Source organism: Artemia franciscana, chromosome 9 (genome assembly GCF_032884065.1).
Source record: "Artemia franciscana chromosome 9, ASM3288406v1, whole genome shotgun sequence".
NCBI classification, from domain to species: domain Eukaryota; kingdom Metazoa; phylum Arthropoda; class Branchiopoda; order Anostraca; family Artemiidae; genus Artemia; species Artemia franciscana.
In genome coordinates, this window is record NC_088871.1 from 22,103,315 (window position 1) to 22,131,174 (window position 27,860).

The 27,860-nt window shown below is 35.1% G+C and overlaps 1 protein-coding gene across 1 annotated transcript in view; it reads right to left on the reverse strand.

Annotated features, from left to right (window-relative positions):
- The window catches only part of LOC136031148 (protein timeless homolog), a 117,136-nt gene that overhangs the window by 68,302 nt on the left and 20,974 nt on the right, over positions 1-27,860 (reverse strand). The window contains exons 4-7 of the mRNA XM_065710470.1: positions 24,119-24,265; positions 21,641-21,753; positions 16,537-16,669; positions 6,944-7,098 (exon numbers count right to left, since the gene is read on the reverse strand). Of these exons, the coding sequence (XP_065566542.1) occupies positions 6,944-7,098; positions 16,537-16,669; positions 21,641-21,753; positions 24,119-24,265 (548 nt within the window). The remainder of the gene's footprint in view (positions 1-6,943; positions 7,099-16,536; positions 16,670-21,640; positions 21,754-24,118; positions 24,266-27,860) is intronic.

Consider the following 27,860-nt stretch of genomic DNA (forward strand, 5'->3'; position numbering starts at 1 on the left):
AACAGAATAAAAGATGTTACTCAAAGTGATATTGAGGTAGGTGATTAAAACATTGAAGAAGCAGATTCTTATTTACTTGAGCAATGTTCCAACTAAGGACTGAGGTTGCACGGAAGAAATAAAGTAGCAAAAGCGCAAGGTGTTTACACTCACCTTAAGAAGGTATAGGAGTGAAAAAAGATCTGATTAAAGTCAAAACCTGTTGAATTTGAGGCAACCCTGACGATTTCATCAAAATGCAGCACAAAAACATAGACAGTAAAGAATAGCAATGGTGGCTGTACTTTTTTAGGAACACTGTAACGAAGAAAGAACATCGAAGACTCTTTATGAAGGAGGTGGTTCAACCACACCCAAGTTAAAGTTTATGTGGCTTGGGCACGGTTTAGAATAACAGATTCTGATAATTTAGAACTAAACAGTTCTACTAGATAGCCTACAAGGTGGTAAGCGAACCAGCTCTGTGGGATGATAAAAATGACTGTAAATCTTTGAAGGTTTATTTGGAGGTAGCCAAAGTAAAAGCATTAAGTAGTATGAGATGGAAGAGAGTCGTTCGCACGCATGTGACATTCACAAGGCTCAGCGTTGTGACAGTTTGTACAGAGGTGAAAGTAGATGGACATATCAGCAGAGTTGTGACAAAAGTATCTAGCGGTATTTCACAAGGTAGCGCCATCGGGCCCCTACTCTTCAGTCTTTTGCAAACGACCTGCTTGACGATATTTACTCAGATATCGCACTCTATGCTGATGACACAAAGCTTTTTAGACCTATCAAACGCCCAAATGATATTCAAGAGCTGTAGACCAACTTCAACAAGATAGATTATTGGATAAGGATATGAGAATGGAGGTCAGCACAAACAAAAGCTCCCACCTCTGCCTTGGACCGAAGAATTTTAAATCAACCTACAGATTTAGTACCAGTCTCACCATCAATTCACCAACCAATACGAATCCATCGTGAACAAAGCTTCGAAAGTAGTTGGACTTATTCGAAGAAACTTCAGCCTAAACAATCCTCAGCTTTTGTCAACCCTATTCAAGTCTCTTGTTCGGCCTATCATTGAATATGGTCAAACGACAATAAAAATCATCTTCAAAAAGACATTGATCCACCTGAGAAGATTCAGCGAAAAGCAACAAAATCTGTATCAAAACTAAAACGACTCTCCTACTGCGAACGATTGGAAAAGCTCTCACTTCCTTCCACCTCCTATAGACTCCTTCGAGGTGATGTTATTGAAACTTTCAAGCTACGTCACAAGTACTACAATAATAATGATAGATGGTAATAAGCTTACATAAGCTATGGATGTCAGGTGATTGATTTTTTCAAACGATAATTTCGACAGGACCTGTGCCTGTTATCATCAGGTTCAAATTCAAATCTCTTGCCAGAAAGTAAAATCACTAAATAAATAAAACTAAAAACACTGAACAATACTAATAATGAGCCAAACCTGGAATTATTGTTGTGACATGCCCCGAATTTTGGTAGAGGCATTGATGGCCGCTATCCTAGTAGATCTTAAAGAGGTTGGGCCTGTAGGAGAGGAGTGGAGTTTTTTGTGGGTTTTCAGTCTATGAGTGTTGGGTTCCCAAATTTCGCTAATGTGAAACTCACCATTGTCTTTATTGATGGCTGGTTTATTTTTAGCAATTTCCAGAGCTTCTCTGATTTTCTGCTTTAAGACTTGTGGGACAATAGCAATAAGTTGGGCCTGGTCAAACTTAATGGAGTGAGAAGGGTTTTCAAAATGGGGTGATTCCCCTATTTTCTAAAATAAGGCAAAGTTTCTCAGGCTTGTAACTTTTGATGGGTAAGTCTAAACTTCATGAAACTTATATATTTAAAATCAGCATTAAAATACAATTCTTTTGATGTAACTATTGTTATAAAAATTCCGTTTTTATAGAGTATCAGTTACCACTGAGCCGGGTCGCTCCTTACTACAGTTCATATACCCCTTGTGGATCTGAAGTAATCTTGTCCTTGCCTTTGTTCAAGAAGGAGGAGATAGTCCTTCCAGAAGGAAAAAACACCTTAAAGCCAAGCTTAGTGAGTTTGGAGCTTAAAATGTCAGTAATGCCCTGAATATACGGTAATGACAAAGAGGGTTTATCTTCTTCAATCTTAGGGGCAGAGCTCTTGGAATTTCATTCATTTTTCTCCCGGAAATAACCTTGTCAATGACTTTTTGGGGGTTTCCATTACCTATCAGAACATCTTTTATATGATCAAGTTCAGCCTTCAGCTCAAAATTAGAGGAAGACACTACAAATGCTCTATCAACCTATGAATAGACGTACAGAATTTTTGAGTATAGGTTGGTTATAGGAGTCATATATCAGATATCTATCACTATGAGTTGGCTTTGTATATACGCTCAAATCTAACCTAGTTTCTCGTTTTGTAATGAGAACATCTAAGAAGGGTAAATTGCGGTTATTTTCAAGTTCAATGGTGAACTTCATATCTGGGTCCTGCTGGTTAAAAATATTGAGAAAGGATCTTAATTTGTCTTGTGTCCCGTTACAAATTATTAAGCAATCATCTACATATCTTATGTAGAGTAGGAGATCCTTGAAGTCCTGCTTGAAGATATCAGTTTCAATATGCTGTAGAAACAAGTCACTGAGAACTGGTGCCAAGGCTGATCCCATTGGCCCTGAATCTGTTTATAAGTTTGATGCACGAAAGTGAAGTAAGCATTGCTGAGACATAGAGACGTGAAAATAATGATGTCTGTGGTGTCCAAGCTAGTCATTTCCCTCCAGGAATCATCCTTTTCTAAAGCTGATTGTAAATCTGGTATAAGACGGGGTAAGGGGCTGGTAAACAAAGATACAACATCAAAACTGCACATTATGGTATTCTCCAAGATGTTGATGCTATTTAGTCTTTCAACTACTTCTTTAGTATTTCTTATTGTGTGTTTGCTGCTGAGGGTTATGGATCTTAAAATACCAGCCAAATACCTTTCCAACTTTTGTGTAGCTGAACATACTGTTGAAACAGTACGTATAAGAGGTATATCTGGCTTGTGAATTTTGGCTACACCATAAAATCTAGGGATGACTATTGGTAAGACTGAACTTATGCAGAGCTTTTTTGACATTACCATAAGCAACCTTTACAGCATTAATATCAACCTTTTCATACACTTTATTATCACTCAGGGGGTTCAACGATTTGCTGACATACTCAGTCTCATTGAGGACCACCATCGTATTGCCTTTATCAGCTTTGGTAATTATGTTGGTGTCTTTCTTGAAATCTGTGAGGACTTTGTTGAAATCTGTGAGAAATCTGCCTCAGAGAATATATAAGTACTACAATAGCACTGGACCAGAGGAAATACTCTTTTTCAACACAAACAATCTGCGAGGACACAACTTTAAGCTAAAACAAAAAACTTTCAATAAAGAAGTTAGAAGGTAGGCCTTCTCAAACCAGGTAGCCAAGGAATGGAATAAACTTCCCCAAGAAGTGGTAATGGGTGACTCGACCAACTCTTTCAAGAATGGTTTTGACAAGTTTGTTAGTGTAAGTAAATTTTTATAGATTCAGAAAGTAAATTTTTTATTGCACCATGTAATTATTATTATTATTAAATATCAGTACACAAACATTTCCTATAATGATTAAATAAAATGTATCATTACTTCAGCAAGGATACTTCAACAAGAAAACAACGAAGACTATTATCCCACGCAATACGGAGTGGAACTGGAACCCGGCCTCCCATACAAAATGTCATTAAATGCATATACTGCCGGTGGTTCGGCCGCATACAACAACAAGACGACAAGATATCAGAGCAACACCTTAGTGTCGCCTCTTACCATTATGGAGGAAAAGCCTTGTTCTTTAAATTAATTTCTACCTGAGACCGCTTGGTGGGTTCAGGAAATATGGCTGACGCGGGGTAGGGACTGGTTGTAAATTGTCAGGTCACTAACTGGAAACAAACCCTCCTGAAACAAAACTTGTCAACATATCTCAACCGCCATGATCAACAAGCGGCTTGCAAAATGAAGCAAGTGCAGGAAGATTCTTTGAATATTAACAGCGAAAACAAGCTGTCACTGTTGTTACCCTTGAGAAGTACTACCGTTACTTCACATTAGACAATTAGGAATGGGTTAGTTTGAACAAGTTTTATGAAACCTGCTTTTTGTTTTCCGACGAAAAGATTTTCTCACAATCGATATTCATATTTTATTTTCGCAATCGATAATAGATTAGTTATTTAAATAATACTCTTATTGTCGACCAAAAATCTTATGGCATCAGAAAAAAAAAGGAAGATCTAACCTCAAAGACCACTAGTGAGATCTTTATTTACTCTCCATATAAATTTAATATGGTTCATGGGCAGAGTGGTGATGTTTGGTAGGTAATTTCGAACACCACACTGCCTTGCCAAGACGATAAATAAAAGTTCAAATAGGAGATAAATTTCACAAAAATACTAGATATTTTGGTCACATATGCAGTGACCGTCATCAGTAGTAATACTAAACTAAAACAATTAAAAGCAGTAATGTATATACAAAATAAAATAAACTACATATTGATTAATAATCTTATTCTTTCCAAAGCAAAAACGGAAGGGAGTCACTTTGACCTTATTGGATCGGGTTCATTAGCATTGACGAACTAACGCTTGGGCAGAGGTTAATCGCATTGGGTGAGTTGAACTTTACTTTATCTGATTTTACTCTATTTATCTGGTTAATTCTTCATCAAGAACTTTAACGATACAATACAGTCAGTGCTAGAAAAGGGTCGAAAAGAGTCCCCGTGGAAGATATTATCTATTCAGTAGAAACATCTTTACATAAAAACACAAGCCTATAGAAGATGTTACCTTAGTATGAGCCTCTACCATGGAAACCCTTTCATATTTTGTATTGAAACCAGAATTTCTTAGTACGTCCATCAAAGACATAAGGCGAAAAGCTTTCGTATAACCCGACAATTTTATACAAATAAGTTTAAGAACGAATTTTAAGAACGAATTAAAGAACGAATTAAAACGAAGGAAGTTTAAGAACGAATTAAAGTGTTTGAAGGACGAAGGAAAAATTACACCTCACGTTTATGACAAATGTCTGCCACGCAGTTCCTTATCCCCTAAATTATATGGACTTCCCAAAATCCATGTGCCAGACCTACCATTACGACCAATTTTTGTGTCAAGTACAAGGTCACCGACAAGACAAGTGTTTTGAGCAAGTAGTTAGTGTCAATCTGTAAACTACTTTTGTCTACACAAATTTTTTACATTAAGAATTCTTCGAACTTGGTTAAAAAACTAAAAGAAGTGGAAATTTCTTCAAGTTCTTTGCTTTCAAGCTTCGACATTATATCAATGTACACAAATATTGACGTAGAAGCAGCCGAAACTCTTCTAGAGAGAAAGCTATTAAGAAATTTGGACTTGATTAGGGGTAAAACAGATTTGGAGATTTCTGTAATTATGTAATTAGTAAGGTTTTGCAATAAGTTCTCTTATTTTTTTTAATTCAGAAAAGAATTTTTGGAACAAGTAAATGGTGTACCTTTATCTCCATTATTAGATAATATTTTGGTGGAAAATATTAAACAATTGCATTAGATTCATATTTTTTAAAACATAATTATTGGGCCCGGTATATGGATGTCATGATTTCAGTACGGAATTATGGGGAGGAGGAATTAAAAGGATTTTCGGAACATCTTAATTATTTTCGGGGGGGGGGACTTAAAATTTACTGCTGAGTTAAAAGAGGATGGGAAAGTTCCTTTTCTTGGTGTTCTTCTTTTAAAAAATGGAAATAGTGTGGATTTAAAAATTTACAGAAAACCGACTAAAAACAATAGATTTTTTTCGTTTAGCTCCGGTTAGGCTCGCCAAGTAAAAATTGGTTTTATCGTTTCTTTAACTGACCGGATTTTTAGTATTTGGCCGCGAAAATTGTTTGAGGAGGAGTTGCCTTTTCTAAGAAAAATACTAATAAGTAACATGTACCCAGAGTGGTTAATTAACCAGACTTTTTCAAAAAGAAGAAAAAGTTTCAAGAGATTTCTAAGGAAGTCTTGGAGACAACTCAGGAGAAGGATGGTTTTGTTCCTTACCATATGTACCAGGGGAAATTTTACAGAGTAATGGTCTAAAGGTAGCTTTTTAAAGAATAATAATACTTTGGGTAGTTTTCTAAATTCTGGGAAGGATACCATGTACTTGCGGAAGCTCATATGTGGGACTTGCCACAATTTGGAAATGAGATTACTACAGCACAAAGATTCTATTCCGTCGGCTTTAAAGCAAAATTCTAAGACAGAAGATTTCACTTCAGCCCTTTTAGAACATGTTTTAAATTTTTGAAACCATTTAATTTTGTTTGATAATGTCTCCTTGATTTCTACAGACCAGGGTTTAGAGCAAATTTTCGTGAAACTCTTGAAATTAAGAAAATTTTATTCGAAAATATAGTTTTAAATAGAGGCACGGGTGAATTTGGTTTGAATTCTATTTACGATAATTTATTAAAATCAGATAAAGTAAAGTTCAATTCGCCCAATGCGATTAACCTCTGTCCAAGTGTTAGTTCATTCAATACTAATGAATCCGATCCAATAAGGTCAAAGAGACTCGCTTCCATTTTTACTTTGGAAAGAATAAGATTATTAAACAATGTGTAGTTTATTTTATTTTGTATATAGATTATTGCTTTTAATTGTTTTAGTGTAGTATAACTACTGATGACAGTTACTGCATACGTGACCGAAATATCTATTATTGTTGTGAAATTTATCACTATCTATTAAAATGATTTTATCCCTATTTGAACTTTTATTCATTGCTGATGTTTGGTTAGCGTACTCAAATCTATATTCATTGGACACAAAAAATTTGACGAAGTGAAATAAAAAGAAAATAATGGCTTACTTTGAAAACTTAAATGGTTTGTAATGCTGTAAGAGCTGTAAACATAATTCTCGGTATTCCATCTGGTAGAAAATATGGGACTTAATATGCTGAGATAGATCCAAACACGGTTTTTCCTTTGAATTATCCATAGCGACCATAGACAGCAGCAATTCCTACAAAAAAAGCAATTCTAAATACAATATATATATATATATATATATATATATATATATATATATATATATATATATATATATATATATATATATATATATATATATATATATATATATATATATATATATATGTATATATATATATATGACATTGGTTAGGGAAACACGGAATTAAGCAATTAAAGCAATAGTATTTGTGTACGTCTTTTACGCACCAATTGGCAAGAAAACAACAAGTGAATAAAACTGAACATGACCATACTGAGAACTTAATTAAAAAAGGGATGTAAAACTTGAAGCTTTAAACGATGAGGAGAGAGCACGAAAAATCGCTTTTCAATTTTTTTTAACTGTTAACAACAAACGATTATTATCAGTACTATAATTTCTTTATTTATAGAAAAGCTATCTTTTAGACATTCAAAACACAGAGAAAAACAAACTGTCTGTCCAAAGCTTCTATGTCAAGTTTTGTAAAAAGCAAGAGAAAAAGCATAATAGATTTTGGAAAATCAAAGATACATCAGTATCCTAGAAACCAAATAAGACACTGAAGTGCAGATTAAAGTAGTTGATCCAGCCAGTTCACATTATGATGCAATATAAATGTTAGTTTGACATAACAACTTAATATTTTCTCAATTGCCTCAAACATATTTTTTTCAAATGACAGGATTATTAGTTCCCTTTCCCCTATGGGACCAAAAATATAAAACAGCATAAAAATGTACACCAGTCAGGAAGAAAAGGATGCTTCTTTTGATTTTTCTTTTTTTTTCCAAACTTTATCCGCCAATGAACAAGTTTCTGAGTAAGTCCATACTGATATAGCTTCATCAGTGAGAGTTGGATGCTTCAAAGGAACAACAGAAAAAGCGGCTACAATCATGTGCTCGACCAAACGAATGGGTCAAATACCAAAACCTAAAATATGTGTTTATATCCGTAATGTCCCGTAAATTTTAAAAAAGTGAACATCTAAAAAATCAAGAAATACCCTTTTTCAATATTTATCTACAACAGGAGATTGACCTTTAGGAGCAACCTCTTCCCTTTAGACGACACAGGGGAACTAATTTTAAAATAAAATGGCACCCCCTCCCAACTCTCACATGTTTAGAATTTACAATAGAAGAAAGCTGATTTCGCCAACTAAATTTTCAGCATTAAGGGAAGGGCACACATCCCCTTTACAGGAGTGATTGGAGGCAGTTTCGAAATGAAATGTTAAAAATTCTGAATCTACAATGAGAAGATACATGTTTTATTTGTCTTTTTTTAAGAAACGGTGAGGGAAATTCTTTAAAATCTATAGATATTTAAGAACCAAGGAAGAAGTGTTTAAGACTTATATCATAGGTTGAATAGCATCGAAAAAACTTCAATCAAAACCTAGTTCCTTGTCCTTGTAGATTCCGAACATTTGATAAGGGTAGAGCATGATGTTTTTGAAGTCATAATCAGTTACTCTTACGTAGGGCATATGCATCCCCTTTTGGCATTTAAATCTTGCCTTATTATATTTATAGTGTTTATTAATACTAAGCTCAAATGTTTCCATTTTTTCACAGATGTATTTTCCAAAACAAAACTTTGAATACAAAATTAGCTTCTTTTTTTTCAGACTCTCAAAATTTAGCCTCTCCTAAAAACAACCTCTGAAGGGATGCTATACAAATAGCCAATCGATAGTTCTAAACCGATTGGTTACATCAACATTACGCCCCAAACCACTAAAAACAACATGTGCGTCAAGATCGTGCTATATATTTCGTATACGTCCTCTTATCAACAACAACAAAAAAATGTTGCAACATTATTTCGTTCTCGAACCTCAGTTTTTTTTTTGTTTTTTTTTTTTAACTTCGGCTTCTCGACAAGGTTTTGGCTCCAACATCCTAACTTAATATTCATTGCCGTGGACAGTTTGAGAAATATGCTTTGAAGTAGATACACTAAGGCAATTAGGACTTCCGACCCTGGATAAATCCAAAATCCATGACAATAAGCCAAAGAAATAATAAATTTTGTTTTCTTGTAAAAGGCGTTGCTTATGTCTTAAAAAAAAACATTCAAAATCCATCGTAAGGTATTATTCACTTTCCATGTTTACTAAGAATATTACTCAATTCGCACTTCCACCTTGAGAGATACCATACTTGTTCTTGTTCGTTCACCTAGAAACAGCCATACCAAAGTCCTTAAAAATAAAGTAATTTTGTAGCACCATATCTGACTCCAGTTATTTACAAAAATTTCCCCAAAGATAATAATGACACCCAACAATTTTTGTAACTATATCTTATTTGCTATACTAAGAGCATACACCTGAGTATACAAGAATTATCAACACCCACGAGAGGCATTAATATTCCTAAGTCTTATCTCTCAATAAAAGCCTATTCTTTCTTTTTTTTTTTTCTCTCTCTTCCAAAACATGGTAACAGGAACACCTGTTATTAAGTCTTAGCGCCCCGGAAGTATCCCAAAAGTTACCACTCAGCTGAAAATAATAATTAGCCTACGCTTCCATGATAACTATCTTAACAGATAGATTTAGTCGTTTCATTTCAGGCCTTTTTCTTCAGTTCCTCTAAATTCAAAAGCTATATGTTTATCTATTTGCTTGAAAATATCCGAGCCAAATAGTTTTGGAAAATACTAATTTATTATATAACTATCTCTCTCTCTCTCTCTTCTCTCTTCTCTCTCCCTCTGAGTTTTCTCTGTCAAAAAAAAAAAAAAAAAAATCGAAAGAAGTTTTTGAAACAAATGAGTTTGTTACAAAATTCGTCATATATCCCAAAGATTTTAACAATTTCCCAAAGTTTCTGTATTATTATTTTATCTGCAATACTAATAATATACAGCTGAGTATACAGTAATTTAACTCTGAACCAAAAAAATCAATCACCTAATCTATTATCGTCCCATAGAAACCTTTCCTTTTTCTCTTCTTCTTCCCTCCTACTCCTGGTAAAAGAAACACCTGCTGTTGCATAAGTAAGTTCACAAGTTCCCGGCTGAAATTTGACCTTTTTCAGAAGAAGCCGCAAAGCAATAACAGAAAATTTACTTAGCAATGCCAACCCAAGGTTTATGAACTGTTAAATCCTGTTATCAAAATGCAATTAGTTCTATTGACGTGGACGGAGTTGAGCAGCTGGCGAAGTGAAAGGAATATCACTTTCATTTGATCGGTATTTTCTCATTCGTTTGAATCGAAAGAACAAAGGAAATAGTTGAGTAATCAGGCCACAGTAAATGGTAAAGAAAATTAAATACACAGCGTTAGTTACGAAACGGACTAGTACCAAGGGTGTAGCCAGAATTCCATTCTAGCACGGACAACAGATAATTGACATACCGGAATATCCCAGGGTATTTCGGGCTTTCGTTATATTGGCTCTTTATATGAGTGTCCTCTTTTCAACAAATCATACTTGCTCAGCAATATCAGAGACTAGAATCAAAGACTAGCTGAAAATATAAGTTACAAAACGCACCGAAGAGCACCAAAAGCACCGAACCGAGTTTTTTCCTCAGCGTATTACACCGGTGTGCCTGTTTTCTTAGTTCCCGAAAGGTTTCATTTACTTTTGGAGAGGAGGATATGCAGAAAGGGAGGGGGAATCTCCCCCCAGAAAGTCCTTATTTTGAATTTATGGGAACTTCTTATTAAAATAGACTTGTTTTTCCTTATCCCTTCTCGCGAAAAAAATCCTGGGTAAGTATCTACTTCAAGGGGCTCCAAATATGGAAAAGGCTACAAAATATGAATAAGTACCCCAGATTTTAAATCCGGTTTTATTCCAAAGTAATTAATTGTATCTTTTCGTCCCTTTTTTATTTGAGGTCTTGGGAATCGTTCATTTTTTTTTAATTGTCATTTATCGTACAATGTATCTGTAATATAGTAGTAGTATAAATTTAGTATTGCAAAATATAATTATAAAAATCGACAAGCCACAATCAACAAGCTTGCGAGGGTAAGCTGCTAAAAGAAAACATAAATTAACTCAACATAAAACGAACGTAAAACAGCACAATATTTCTATGTCAGTATCAGCAGTACCAGAAAAACTTACTTGTTTGCATTTATTTTGTGCAATGGTACAGAAATAGGAAATTTTCTATCAGAAAAATCTTCAAGAATTCAAACCATCAGAGCTCCCTCCTGCACACAAGCCTAACAAGATAACTATCTTTTTTTATTTTTACCATCACTGTCGGACAAACTTGTTGTGGCACAGTGGATTGATGCTCTGCCTGGTAATAAGGGGCCCGGGGTTCGATTCCTGCCGCAGCAAGGTTGGGCGCCAAGATTTCTACTTGTCCCTGTAAAAATGACCCAGCAACTGAAACGTCGATTACACGCCCTATGCGCCAGCAGGGGCTCTGGAGGACCATTATCTTTTGTAGTTTTTTACCATTGTCTGAATTTCTTATGGGGCATATATCTTTGAACCAGTAAGTGGCTCACTGCAGACAAATTACTTACTGAAAAGCTTTTAACATTAAATGACTGTAATTCTACGAGCTTAGCTATTTAATCTCAAAACAAATTTCTTTTTGAGTACATTTCTTTTTGTTTTACTCAATAAGGTTAAATCATAGGGTTGTTTTACATTCGCATACCTCGACTTACTAGACCAAGCAGTCAGTTTTTCAGTAGGCCTAAAAAGCCTCCCTAGGTTTTCTTTTCTTTTAAAGATTTCTTTGTATTCATGCTTAAGTACCTTCAACATAGATTTTAGATTAATCAGATCCACTCTAAAGTCCTTTGTTTTCGCGAGCTATGATGATACAATAATAACATGGGAAAGTTCCAACTTCTTTAACTAGAGGAAAAAACTGTTCGAAAATACTTCCTACAACATCAAAACAGTACAGAGGTAACGGTAAAAGCCAATAGTAAAGAAGCAAAAACACAACAACTTGGACTATTTATTATGCAGTAAGCAAGCCAATTACAAGAAAACATACTTCCCAATGAACAAAAGAGGTCAGTTAAGCTAAAGCCTGTTTGGATTTTTAAATTTCTTTTTCGCAGATGAACACATTCAAATGCTAAACTTTGTGAAGTTATCCTATTTATCTAAGCCTTTTCAGTCACACATGTTCTTCTGACAGCTTAATTGTTTGTTTATTACTTTTCCCGTTTTTTTTTACATATTTCACCACCCTTTGATTCATTTAAATGTAGTTTAGAGGTCGGAGCAACGCGAAGTGGGATAGGAGAAGGCTTCAGAAAATCATTTTCTATTCCTACAAGACTTTCCTATTGAGGGCTTTTTCACAAGTCTTGTCTATCTTTAGCGACAATAATTTAGATAGCACTTATCTACTTTCTAGCGGCAATTTTCTTTCTGAATTAGCATTAGCTACATAGTCCCTTTTCGTATCTTTAGAATTAATTCGTATAATAAGGCAAGACGCAAGGTAAAGAGCGATTTAGGTTCCCCTGTTCACGCCTCAATCATTAGACAATTACGAAAAGTGTACTACAGTCTTAATATTCGCATCAAAGTTCCCTTATCCAGCAATAGCCCTCCTGTTGCCCGTAAGGCAAATTCCTGTTCATAAAGGAGTCACGCAGCGGTTATTTCTTCTTCCACCATGTTTAACAATACTGTTCTGGCGCATAGACCAAAACTTCCGTATCTTGTATTCTTCTTGACATCAATATATCTTTTATTCCATATGCTAATGATATCCACAGAGCCAGTCAAACTACAAAGCGCATTTCGGACATTTTTTTTCTGTTCTTTCTAATGAGTACCGTACTCTCAGCCTCAAACTTCAATTCAGAAAAGCAGAAGTTATTGTTTTTCTTTCGAATGCAGAAGACCCGACAGGATCTCTCCTCGTGGTAGTCCGTCCAATCAATCTTGGCCCCTTTTCCTTAGTACTAGTAATCTAAAAAGTTATCAAGCTAGTAATCTCGAGTACAATTCTTTTATCGTTTGAATCGGTTTTAAATCGGTTTTTCTTTTTATTTTAAATCTTAAATCGGTAAACTTATTTTCTTTAAATCGGTAAACTTAAAAGGCAAGCTTTAGTGCTCTCCCATTACTATGAGGTTCGTTTTACCCTATACGGTAGCTGGGTTCCCGAATTTGTACTCTTGGCGTCATTTCGACGCTTTTGGGGAGTTTGTTATGTTTTTCAAACTCAAAAGCAAAAACTTTGTCACTTAATACCAAAACCATTTTTTTACTAATGTTAGCTTTTCCAAAATAAGTATATTAAAATATGTACTTAACTGCGCTAAGATACTTGTTGTTAATGGGAAGCGGCAAAAAACTGACATTCCCCAAGGCGCTGATAAGCGAAGCTACGCATCTAGGCACCTTGATACCTCCGTTATTACGACACTTGACATCACATTCTAAGTTTCTTGATCCCCCTTTTCTAACCAAATGTGTGCCTTCTATGCTTCATTTCAACACAACAGTCTTTACAATACTATCGCCCTGCGCCCATATCCAACATGATACGCCATGATGGAAGATATTCACTAAAACTCATAAAGTAAAAATCTAGTCGATATTTTTTCTATCTCGCTTAATGTTTTTTCCACACACCACCACTACTAAAACACAATTCAAGATCGATTAGCAAATTTAGCACCATAGACCCGGAAATAGTAGTTTCACGCCTTTTTGAAAATCACAAAAACAGAATATCAAGTCTCCTATAGTTGTGTATTCTTTTTTGAATTAAATAAAAAAAACAAGTTTTTTTTAACGGAAAGTAAGGAGTGGCATTAAAACTTAAAACGAACAGAAATTACTTCGTATATGAAAGGGGCTGCTTCCTCATCAACGCCCCGCTCTTTACGCTGAAGTTTGAGTGTTTCTCTTAACTGTACTTTTTAAAAGAGTAAAAAACTTTAGCTTAAAGAGCGGGGCGTTGATGAGGAAGCAGCCTCTTTCATATACGAAGTAGTTTCTGTTCGTTTTGAGTTTTAATACCACTCCTTACTTTCCATTAAAAAAAACTTGTTTTTTTTATATAATTTCTGAACGTTTTTGAATCAATACATGTTTTGATTTTGGCCCTCCGCAGATGAATAATTAAAACGAAATTTGCATATTTATTTTTTTTTGCTAAATGGCTTTCTCATAGTTTTGGATCGAATGATTTTGAGAAAAAAGGAACGGCGGAGGAGGCCTAGTTGCCCTCCGATTTTTTGGTTACTTAAAAAGGCAACTATAACTTTAATTTTTTTTTCGAATATTTTTATTAGTAAAAGATATACCTAACTTACAAATTAGCTTACGTAACAAACTTCTGTACTTTCATGTTTTACTACGTATACGAGGGGGTTCACCCTTTCGTCAGTACCTCGCTCTTTACATTAAAGCTTAAATTTTGTCCCAATTTCTTAAGAATGACCCCTGAATCACAGAAGTCGTAGAATAAATAGTTGAAATTACTAAAAATACTTCAGCGTAAACACCGGGTATTAGGAGGAGGTGAGCCCAGCCCATTATATGCGTAATAATTTCTGTTCATTTTAAGTTTCAATGCTGCTCCTTACTTCCAGTTGAAAAAACTTTTTTTTAATAATGCTAGAAAAATCCTGCGCTCCCTTTATGAAAATTTTCTTCCCCACGTGACAAATTCCTCCAAGAAAAGTTCCCCCTCTTCTCAACCCCTCCCCCAACCAAAAAATCCCCCTAAAAATGTCTGCACACTTCCCAATAACCATTACTATATATAAGCACTGGTCGAATTTTTTAACTTCTAGCCCCTTCCACGGGGACTGTGGGGGAGTAAGTCGTCCCCAAAGACATAGCTATAAGGTTTTTCGACTACGCTGAATAAAATGGCTATCTCAGAATTTTTATCCGGTGACTTTGGGTAAATAATTGGCGTGAAAGGAGCCTAGATGCCCTCCAATTTTTGGTCACTAAAAAAGGGCCCTAGAACTTTTCATTTCCGTTAGAATGAGCCCTCTCGCAAGATTCTGGGACCACTGGGTCGATGCGATCACCCCTGAAAAAAAACAAACAAACAAATAAATACGCATCCGTGATCTGCCTTCTGGCAAAAAATACAAAATTCCACATTTTTGTAGATAGGAGCTTGAAACTTTTACAATGGGGGTTCTCTGATATGCTGAATCTGATGGTGTGATTTTCGTTAAGATTCTATGATTTTTAGGGGTTGTTTCCCTGTATTTTCTAAAATAAAGCAAATTTTCTCAGGCTCGTAACTTTTGATGGATAAGAATAAACTTGATGAAACCTATATATATATAAAATCAGTATTAAAATGCGTATAAAAATTTGCGTATAAAAATATTGGTATAAAAATTCAATTTTTTTGAGTTTTGGTTTCTATTGAGCCGGTTCGTTACCACGAACTGTTTTATTATAACTCACTTATTCATCTTTATTTCTCTCTCTTGTACCAGGACACATTTACATGTTATTACCGCTGTTTTGTTAATCTATATTATAGTGTTGTTTTTTTCTTTTCTTTATTTGGAGCTCCATCCTTTCCATATGACTGGAGATTGGTCTTCACTTATATATATATATATATATATATATATATATATATATATATATATATATATATATATATATATATATATATATATATATATATATATATATATATATATATATATATATATATATATATATATATATATATATATATATATATATATATATATATATATATATATATATATATATATATATATATATATATATATATATATATATATATATATATATATATATATATATATATATATATATATATATATATATATATATATATATATATATATATATATATATATATATATATATATATATATATATATATATATATATATATATATATATATATATATATATATATATATATATATATATATATATATATATATATATATATATATATATATATATATATATATATATATATATATATATATATATATATATATATATATATATATATATATATATATATATATATATATATATATATATATATATATATACTAACTTTGAGCGAGCAATAATTGCGTACTTGTGTATTTATTTTTTGTCAAAGAGATTTTTTCTGAAAATTAAGAAATTTTTTGGCCAGAAAAAAATGACCTAGATAGGTCACGAGTTTGGGAAAACTCTCTTAAAGCTTTAATTTTGGAAAAAGATTTTCATATAAATGACTTCAGATTCATATTATACATTTAAAGAGCAACAATTTACACCATTTTGTCCCATGGGTGGTCGTATAATTTTAGACCAAACTTCTTAAAACTAGAATGGAATGAAGGAACATGTTATTTTAGAGGAAAGGATCAAGAGGAAAGAGTCCACTGGATATCTTTTACAGAGGAAATATTCCAGTTCATAAATGCATAGCTCGTAAGGATATTCTTTTAAAGAAATACCAGCTTACCTTGTAAGTGCTCATTGCGTTTTGCATTCTTTGATTCCACGCATCAATATTTCGTTTATCAGTATGAAGGTTGTTCATATATAATTCAATACAGCTTTGCACATAATGAAAAGAGTCCACGTTTAGAGTCTCACTGTAACGAAAACAAAATGTTGAAAAATCTGCGACATAAAGTAGAAGAATTAAGCTTTCCTCTCAAAGACGTAAAAGAGGATATCTAGGGGGATAGAGGGTTATGTCATTCATGTATCTAGGACTTGTGCTTATTTTTCCCACCAAGTTTCATCCCGATCCCTCCACTCTAAGTGTTTTCCAAGTTTTAGGTTTCCCCCTCCCAACTCCCCCCAATGTCACCAGATCCGGTCGGGATTTAAAATAAGAGCTCTGATACACGATATCCTTCTAAATATCAAATTTCATGGAGGTCCGATCACCCGTTCGTAAGTTAAAAATGCCTCATTTTTCTAATTTTTCAGAAATAACCCCCCCCAACTACCACAAAGAGAGCGGATCCGTTCCGTTTATGTCAATCATGTATCTAGGACTTGTGTTTATTTTTCCCACCAAGTTTCATCCCGATCCTTCCACTCTAAGTGTTTTCCAAGTTTTAGGTTTCCCCCTCCCAAATCCCCCCTAATGTCACCAGATCCGGTCGGGATTTAAATAAGAGCTCTAAGACACGATATCCTTCTAAACATCAAATTTCATTGAGATCCGATCACCCGCTCGTAAGTTAAAAATAACTCATTTTTCTAATTTTTCAGAACTACCCCCCCCCCCCCAACTACCCCAAAGAGAGCGGATCCGTTCCAATTATGTCAATCATGTATCTGGGACTTGTGTTTATTTTTCCCATCAAGTTTCATCCCGATGCCTCCACTCTAAGTGTTTTCCAAGATTTTAGGTTTCCCCCCTCCAACTCCCCCCAATGTCATCAGATCTGGTCGGGATTTAAAATGAGAGCTCTGAGACACAATATCATTCCAAACATCAAATTTCATTAAGATCCCATCACCCGCTCATAAGTCAAAAATACTTCGTTTTTTATTTTTTCCGAATTAATGGGCCCCCCACTCCCCCTAGAATTTCAAATCGGGAAAACAACTATTTCTAATTTAATCTGGTCCGGTCCCTGATACACTTGCCAAATTTCATCGTCCTAGCTTACCTGGAAGTGCCTAAAGTAGCAAAACCGGGACCGACAGACAGACAAACCGACAGACCGACAGAATTTGCGATTGCTATATGTCACTTGGTTAATACCAAGTGCCATAAAAACAAAAGAGGGACAGGGAAAAACCTTCAGGATCCTCTAGTCAAGATGCAAACGTTACCTAATAGAGTCTTTAAACACCTACAAGAGCCAGGAAGTACCCTGCAGGGGGATTGAAGGGAAAAAACCCTTCAGGTGAGGCACGGTGGTGTGAATTGACACGGAGTATCACGTTGAGGGTGGCTTGCAAAAACACACATCAATGGACTTTAAGCATAATTTTAACAGGAAAATAACCTGGAAAAGGGGGCTAATGGGAACCTTCAAGACGCCGGACGAATAGGGCCCTATATATTCCAATAGGGCCCTATCAGCCAATTCGACCGAAGTCCTAGCATCCAATCCCGACGGGCCCAATAACCTAACCACCAGAGGATTCTAGCATCCAATTTCGCTGGGGGCCCTAAAAACCAATTGTAACGGGGAACCCTAACATCCAATTTCAACGGGCACCTAATCTAACCTAGCCACCGGGGGCCCCCAGCATCCAATTCAACCGAGGCCCTAGCAAACAATACCAGCAGGGTCCCATAGCAACTAATTCAAAAAGAAGCCATAACATCCAATTCCATCGTGGGCCCTAGCGAGCAATTCCATCCAGAAGGCGCTAATTATTTAATAGGGAATGTTTACCAGTGGTAAGGATCCCGCATTCACACAAGGCATGTTTATTCAAGGACCCGTGGGGAATTCTTAGTTGCAACTAAGGAGGACACAAACGTGGGATGTTACATAATGCTTTAAGACATTCCATTTCTTTCAAGGAGTTTTTTTTTAGATTTCATTTTATTTCAAGACGTTTTTCTCAGGGAACTTTTATGTTCCAAAGATTTTTTGTCCCCGTTAAAATTTGAAAGGGATTTCCCTTCAATGAAATGCAACGCTAACCAGTTGAACTATGAAATTTGTTCTAATATTTTCATTCTGCTAATTCATTCTACGTGATAACCGCATAGAAAATCCCTTGCTCGCGCATACTAGAATGATTAAATGAAATGCGTATTCCAATATGGCTGGAGTAATTGAAACGCAGAGGGAAAGATCGATTACTTGAAATTGCATACATTTGGTATGCAGCTGCGTCTTAAGTAATGTTTTAGAGAGTGTTATCAGATAATATTACGGGTTGCTATTAGCGCTTTTTTCAGTAATGAAGTATTTTGCTCTATTGGAATTTGAATGTGCTATCATAGATGAAATAAAAGTGAGAATATCATAATTTCTATTCATTTTAGGTTTTAATGTTGCTTCTTACTTTCAGTAGAAAAAAAAACTTGTTTTTTCTACAATTACTGTTGATTTAATCCCGTTTTCCCTAGAAGGGGTATTCTGCCCAAGTCATCAGCCGATTCTTTCAATTCAGTTTCAACATTTAACCCTAGAAGGGTAAGGATTCGTAAATTTTATGAGGATTCGTATGTTTTTTGCGCAAAAACGCAAAAAACACGTTTTTGCGGTTACCATGGAAACGGATGCATTGCTAGAACCCACCTCGCGTATATGCTACTATTACGATTAGCCAGTTCTTGTGCCGTCACAAGAGATATTAAGAGGTAGTAGTAAAATTTACAAAGGCTTACCGTCTACATAACTTTTCCCCTGCTTCAAGAAAAGGGATATTTGGATCAAAACTGTGTAATTACTAAACTTCTTCGTACTATGAGGCGAGACCAGTATTCTAACGTTGTTTACAAGTGTTGTCAATTATAGCATACGAAAATGCTAAATTAACTATTTTCTGACTTAATCTATTTGTTCCCAAATATGGGGAGAAAAATAGAAATATCACGCCTGACATCAGGTTTAGATCGATTCCTCTGGCAGCAGAACTGCTGAAAAAACCGTATCGACTTACGACAGTTACGACTATATGAAAAAACAAGAGTCATATTCTGAAAATGTAAAGGGAGAATTACAGGAACCTAAATGTTATGTTGCGATCAGGAGCTGACTTTAGTGTCTTATTTTGGTAAGTCATCGAAAATGGCCCTCCTTCTGTCAACTTGCCATGAGGATAACAGCATCACATATCCAACGCAGAAGCCGGAGTTCATTGAATACTATAATAACACCAAAGGTGGTGTTGAAGAATTTTACCGACTGTATTGTTCAATTCAGCCGCTCAGAAAACCAACACGTGGCCCGTGTGCATGTTTTATGGACTGATCAACATCGAGTGCATCAACTGTTATGTCATCTACTTCCTTACTGGTGGCCAGAGTTTGACCCCCCCCCCACCAAAAAATACTCCCCCGAACAAAATCTTTCCCCTCGGAAAATACCCCCCACGGAAAATGCCTCCTCTCGGAAATTATCCCCCGTGGAAAATTAGACTTTTTCAAATTTGAGAATTTTATTTTAGTTTTTTTTTTTTTTTTAATTTCCGTAGGAAGAAGGAATTTTGGTACTTGCGTATAATGCGCCATTCACTCAAGTTAACGCTGTGTAAAGCTCAAGAACAAACCGATTTTTTCGTTATTTTCATCGATGCTTTAGAAACAAATGTGGGCTATATATTTGCATCAGTTTTTTTCAGTTTTTTTTTTTTTTTTTAATTTCCGTAGGAAGAAGGAATTTTGGTACTTGCGTATAATGCGCCATTCACTCAAGTTAACGCTGTGTAAAGCTCAAGAACAAACCGATTTTTTCGTTATTTTCATCGATGCTTTAGAAACAAATGTGGGCTATATATTTGCACATTAAGGTGTGGGGGGTAAAGTACAGCGGGTCTACATGCAAACTGTATTAGGTACAATTATTCTGCATATGATGAAGCAAGGATTGTTTTCTGACTTCAAATATGTCCAAATACTTTACTCCCCCCCCCCTATGTACAAATATATAGCCCCAATTTTATACTTCCCATCTATTTTGTCATTTGGCTTTGTCTTTTATCGCGCTGACCTGAAAGAAACGAATGGAGAAATTGGCTATTCTCGAGTTTTACACAGAGTAAACTTGAGTGAGTGACGTAAAAATACACAAGTACCGAAATTCCTTACCCTACAGAAATTAAAAAAAAACTCAAATAAGATTCTCGAATTTGTAAAGCCTTATTTTCCACGGGGGGGGGGTATTTTCCGGGGGTATTTTCTACGGGGGGATATTTTCCGAGGGAAGGGTATTTTCCGGATAAACGTCCAGAACCTCCCTCACTATCTCCAAATATGGCGCAAAACCACATTCACGACAGGCTTTTGTAAATTTTCTGTCCTAAGAGTTGGCCCAGCCGTATATGGCCACTCGTTTATCAACCTCAACTTAGCAGCGCTCGATCAGACTCGATGTTAGTCGAACAATGGAGGTTACAGGTGGAGGAAATGGAGCAATGGACCAATGGAGGAAATACGTTTAATGAATTCTGTGGAAGGGGAAAGAACGACCTGTAGCCTTTTCCCAGCGTGCATTCGCTGAATGACTACCAATTTTTGCAACCACTGCAAACAGCCGTTCTACGACACCATGTGAAGTTATTGCATACCATGTGACTCCGAGAAATGACACCAATTTTTGTGCTGTATAAGACATTTTTTTAAAATCTGGTTTCGATAAGTTCAACTTACTTTTAAAATATATTTAAATGATGAGTTTTAGAAGTCAATGTTTCTTTAAGTAGTAATTTTTACGAAAACTTATCATCTACGTAATGTTTTGAGAAGCTTATCTTTCTAGGGTTAAATAAGACACAGTGATTCATCAGGATAAAGTATTAATGGTACATTGGGTACCCATGACGAGCCTGGCTTTGTGAAGTATGTTTACAAAAATATGAAAAGATCTCAGACTAATGATCATCTAAAAAAAATATGTTAATAAAGTTTGATACTTCACCTGATTAGTTCAAGCTTAAATCCGTAAATGCGATTAAACTGACTAAAGAAGCGCACTGCCCAAAGATAGTAGCTTTCGTCGTTGGCCATGGTACGGTGACGAACGAGGTTATCCTGCAATTAATTACATACACAGATGCATATATTTGGCCATGGAAGCCACTCGTGCTACAACTATCAAATAATGAGAAAAAAAGACAAAACTAAATTAGAATCACCAATAAAAACCGACAATGTGAGAAAAGAAACAAAATTAATTCAACCCTTACTCAGTAAGTGCTCATTATACAAAATAGCTATACCATCAAACTTAACATTTACCGATGTCAATGCGGCAATTACTTCCTGGTTCTTTAGCATCCAGCCCCTTCCACCTCCATCTTTCCTATGTAATTCCATTCTTAATAATTATACAAGATTCTAATTCACTTTCAAACCTCTCATTTCAAACCAGGTAAAATAAATCCGAGAATTTGAAGAAAAACTGGAGAGATGCAACCGCTTACTTTAAATTACCTGAATGGTACAACATAAGTACGCAATGAGAAAAAGCCTGTTGTCTCTCTTAATTGTTTTTATATTCTACTTACTCTTACAAGCAGTAAACTTTGGCAGTTAAATCATTTGAACATTTTTGGTCGTTGTCCTTTCGTCGTATGGTGTAGTGGGGCAAAATTACATTTACAGCCGCCTACAGTCCGCGATTTACAGACATAAGCGGACTGATGAAATGTCCTTTTTCTTGTTGGTCAACACAGCGTTAAGTACAAAGCTTGCCACTTGTGTGTGTCCTTCTTTCTTTTCCTTTTTAAAACCAAAACCATCCCATTACAATGCAATGACTAAGAGCTGGTATTTCTGAATACGAAATATCTATGTAATCAACATTACGGTCCTAAGAATAATATCGTATATTGGCTATGTTCTTGTGTGTTGGAATGCTCCATACACACTCTCATAAAGTAAGTACTCGCACAAATTTAGTAAATTCTAATGAGTGAATATAACAAACGTTTTTGTTTATTTGATTTTTTTTTTACACAGACAGAACTAAAGGCAAAAAGGAATTAACCAGAATAATGAAGGCCAACATATAGAAAGATCGATAGACATGAATAAAAGTTAGTTGAAATAAAACCAAACAAAACCACAGAAGAAAAAACTTTATTTCTTGCTTTACACTGTGATCCAAAAATAAATCAAAATAGGGGCAGCATTGTCAAAGCATAGTTGCATTTTTAAAATTTAATAGCTATTTAACTAGCATGAATGGCCCTTAAAAACTTACTTTTTTACAAACTTATTTTTAGCCAGAACAATTGTTCAACATGCTCAAGGTTTTTTTGGAAGTAGTTGTCTTGCTATGGAGGAAGAATGCGACGGTGAAAGTCGGACTGTAGGCCTTTTACTCCCAAGTTCATAGTGAGTTTGTGTCGTCTTATTTTCGAGATAATCAGAAGAAAACATGTTTTTTGGTAGTAGTTGTCTTGCTATGGGGGAGAATACGACGGTGAAAGTTGGACTGAAGGCCTTTTAGTTCCAAGTTCATAGTGAGTTTGTGTCGTATGATTTTCGAGATAGTCAGAAGAAAACATGTTTTTTGGTAGTAGTTGTCTTGCTATGGGGGAGGAATGCGACGGTGAAAGTCGGACTTAGGCCTTTTAGTTCAAAGTTCGTAGTGATTTCGTGTCGTCTTATTTTCAAGATAGTCGATAACTTCGAAGACCAAACTGCCTTTCCATGACGAAAGTATAACAGTTTAAAATAGGGATGAAACCTTTAATTAACAGTGAACAGATATAATTTTTTTTTTACCTGGATATTTCGAACACATATGCAGTGTTCATCATTTGTAAAACATAAGTAAAGCATATTTTATCATTGTATAATGTAGTATCAATGTTTGTATCATTGTGAAACAGAGTTTTACTGCTGTTGATGAACACTATATATGTGTTCGAAATATCCAGTTAAAAACATTTTGTATCTGTTCATTGTCAATTAAAAGGTTTCATCCCTATTTTGAACTGTTATACTTTCGGTCAAGATAGTGAGAAGAAAACAGGTTTAATTGGATCTTACACTGATATCATTTGCAAGTTATAATTAAAAACAAATTGCATTTCCCCTACTATTGTATTTTCTTTTCCCTTTTAGAGGAAAAAATTTGTCGACCCTGTCGTATGGGGAATTGACATGCCTGAGTAACCCGTTTATAGCAGATATAAAAAATTAAAAAACTTTTGGAAAAGTTTATGGATTTAATAACTTAAATTCTGGCCTTTCTTTCCTCTTTTGTTTCACCCCTTGCACCCCAAACCTCGAAAACTTCCTTATTCCTTTTCTTTGTTTTATATAATTTGCATTGCGTGCAGGGCAGACAAAGAATGTTTAAAGTCCCTAATCATTATTGCTATAAAAACACCAAAAATGAATCCTTTCTAACCGTCCAAATATACTTGCCGGAAAAAAAACTAACCTTTACAACATGGAGAAGTGTGTTGTAGGAACTGTTCAAGAATTCAATGCAAAAATCTCTAAGGATAAGTCGTATAGCTAGAGTAGACTTTCTGCTCGCTTCTTTTTCTTGAATTTTAATCTGCCGTCCAAAACCAGGCTTCTTCAGCTAAAAAAAAAAATGAAGATATTATTTACGAGAACAGTCAGAACATAAGATCCTCGCCTCTCCCCTCCCCTACCCTCCAAAAAAACAAAAAGAAATATGAAACTTGCCTTAAATATCTTTAGAGTAAAACCGATAGAACTTGATGGACGTAATGCTTCAACAATATTTTCAGAAGACAGCCATTTTGAAAATAAATAGATATTAAAAACGAGAATCTAAAATCGAAAGCAAGATGACCTTTAAGCATTGTCCTAATTGTCCTTGTAGATAATTTACGCAACTTGGCAAACGTAATACTTAAACAACATTTTCTGGTAATTCTCACTCGATACTAATTCTCACAACTACAAATACTAGCAAAATGAAAAAAATTAAGGAAAAAATTGTTGATGCTTTTCAGTGGTTGATTAGGTAGGATTTAGAACAATAACTAATGGCAACAGTTGCATTTTTTTACAAGGGCAATAACAACAAAAATGTTTCTCAAGTATAAAGCTTATCGTAAGCATTAAATTCTCCAACAGTTCTTGGGAGCGGACTGTAACTAAAGAGCGACCCGGCTCAATAGTAACCAAACTCTAAAAGACGAAAATTTGATTCCAATAGATATATCAAAGGAATCAGATTTTTATGCTGATTATAAATATATAAATTTCATTAAGTTTAGTCCTACCCATCAAAGATTACAAGCCTGAGAAAATTTGCCTGATTTTCAAAAAAGAAGGGACACCCCTACAAGTAATAGAATCTTATTAAAAATCACACCATCATATTCAGCTTATCAGAGAACCCTGCTGAAGATATTTCAAGCTCTTATCTGCAAAAATGTGGAATTTTGTATTTTTTGTCATAAGAAAGATCACGGATGCGTGTTTATTTGTTTGCTTGTTTTGTTGTTGTTTTTCCAGGGGGTGATCGTATCGACACAGTGGTCCTAGAATATCGGGAGAGGTCTCATTCGAACGAAAATTAAAAGTTATAGTGTCCTTTTTAAGTGACCAAAAATTGGAGGGCAGTTAGGCCCCCTCCCACAACCCTTTTTTCTCAAAACCGTCTGATGAAAATTTCGAGATAGCCATTTCATTCAGGCCGAATAGATATACCTTTGGAGATTCCATGACCTCCTCCCCCCAAAGCCCTGAGGAAAGGTCTATAAGTTACGAATTTGTCCATTGTTTACGTGTAGTATTTGCTATTGAGAAGTATGCATACATTTTTCGGGTGAGGAGGGGCGAATTTTCTACGGGTGGGACTTTTCACGGGGACTATTTGTCGTGGGGAGGGAAGTTTTCAGGGGGTGAATTTTTCAGGGAATTTTACACTGGTGAAATTTGCCAGAATTCCTATACGAGATTCTTCTTGTGTCTTACTTTCTCTTTTTCGATTCAGTTTTACGCGCGGAGAAGTTAAGGGTAAGCGTCCGGGTAAACTTTCACCAGAATTGAATTGTCTAGAGTAGTGGTTCTCAAAATTATTTAGACACTGTACCACTTTTTACCCAAAAAAAATTTCAGGTACCCCTTCTCAGTTACCGGTACTAAGTAAACTATAGTGAAGTATAAATAACGTTACCAGTCCTAGAGTCAAAGGGTTGTTTTATTTTTTTGTTCGGCTGGCCGTATACCCCCTAAATTTTTTTGTGTATTCCCAAGGAGTATGCGTACCATAATTTGAGAACCACTAGTTTAGAGAATAAATCAGTCAGGAGGAGGGATTTTTCCGCGGAGGTGTAGCCAGATTTCCAGGCTTTATTTAAAAAACGATCAGAAATTAAATAAAAAAACAAGTTTTTTCAACTGAAAGTAAAGAGCAACATTGAAACTTAAAACGAACAGAAATTATTACGCATATGTGGGGGCTTGCTCCTCCTCAACACCTCTTTCTTTACGCTAAAGTTTGAATATTGTCTCAATTCTTTAAGAATGACTCGTGAAACACTATGTACTTTTAATTAGAACAATATGAAGCTTTTTTTTATTTGGGAGTGAAAAATGGAGCCACGAGCCTTAGATATGTAAACGACAGAAATATAGAGACTACTTTTTGATTCGTGCATTTCAAGGATCACTAAAAAAGTTGCATGAGCATTTTGCATAGACAGCTTCCTGGAAATTGGCTATTGTCAGTTATATTTCATACTATTTTCACAAAATATATGCTTTAAAAGAATTTTAGCAACAGTCGAGCATAGAGTTCTCGATATGCATAAATCGCAGAATCTCAAATCATAGATAATACGTTAATTATTATCTATGATTATTATCTATAATTATTATCTATATAGTTAATTAACTATAGATAATAGTTAATTATTAATACACTTAAGAATATACGTTACTATCCTTCATTGAGAACATCAAGTATATGCTGCTTGGTCATGCAGGCCTGAAATAAAATGGCAAGGTATTGGAGCATTTCTGGTGCCCCCAAAATCAGACGTTCTGTTTGCAGGTTGTACAGATTCGAAGCTTTACTCGGTTTTAAGAGGTGAATATCTGCATGAAGTGATAGTTACATGGTTTTCTGCATGGTACAATTTTGTCAAATGGTCCAAAAGTATATATCCAAATATTGTTTAAAGCATGATGAATCATGAGAAAATAAGGAAGAGACAAAAAATAATTTTTGCCACGAGCCGATTGGTTACTGATTGTTTACTGGCCGATTGCCACGTTATGAAGATTGGTACTGAAGATTGAAAATTTAACATCATTTCTGCTGTCGCGGTTTTTTGCGTCCACAATTCATAGATTTAATATCTCAAATACAACACAAGTATTAAATGAAAACTTGTGTCAATGTTTGGCCCTCCAAAATCTACACTTTGGTCTTTTTTTTTAAGTGTCCATAAACAAAATTTGACCTAAGAACCAGAAACCACAGAAACCAGAAGCAACAGCCTTCAATAAATGAAACAAGCAAAAATCTAGATCGAAAGCAGTCCTAATTAGGGGTCTTCTAAATCAAACAGTTCGTGGTAACGAACTGTAGTAAGGGGCGACCCGGCTCAATAGTCAACGAAACTCTAAAAAACAGAATTTAGATGCTAAGAGTTACATCAAAAGATAGGGGGGGGCGGGCCTTCGGGCCCCCCCCCCCCGAAACTTTGTGAAATGTTTAATTTCCCCATGGTTTCTTGGGATTTCTGGCAAAAGTAGGATATTTATTAAGAATCTAGATACATGTGTGAAGCCTTTGTCATCAAAAGTTACGAGCCTGAGAAAATTTGCCTTATTTTGAAAAATAGGTGGAAACACCCCCTAAAAGTCATAGAATCTTAACGAAAATCACATCATCGCATTCGGCGTATCAGAGAACCATATAACAAAAATTTCGAGCTCCTGTCTACAAAAATGTGGAATTTCGTATTTTTTGCCAGAAGACAAATCACGGGTAAGTGTTTATTTTTTTTTTTTTTCCAGGCGTCATCGTATCGACCAAGTGGTTCTAGAATGTCGCAAGAGGGCTAATTCTAACGGAAATGAAAAGTTCTAGTGCCCTTTTTAAGTGACCAAAAAAATTGGAGGGCACCTAGGCCCCCTCCCACGCTCATTTTTTCCCAAAGTCAACGCATCAAAATTTTGAGATAGCCATT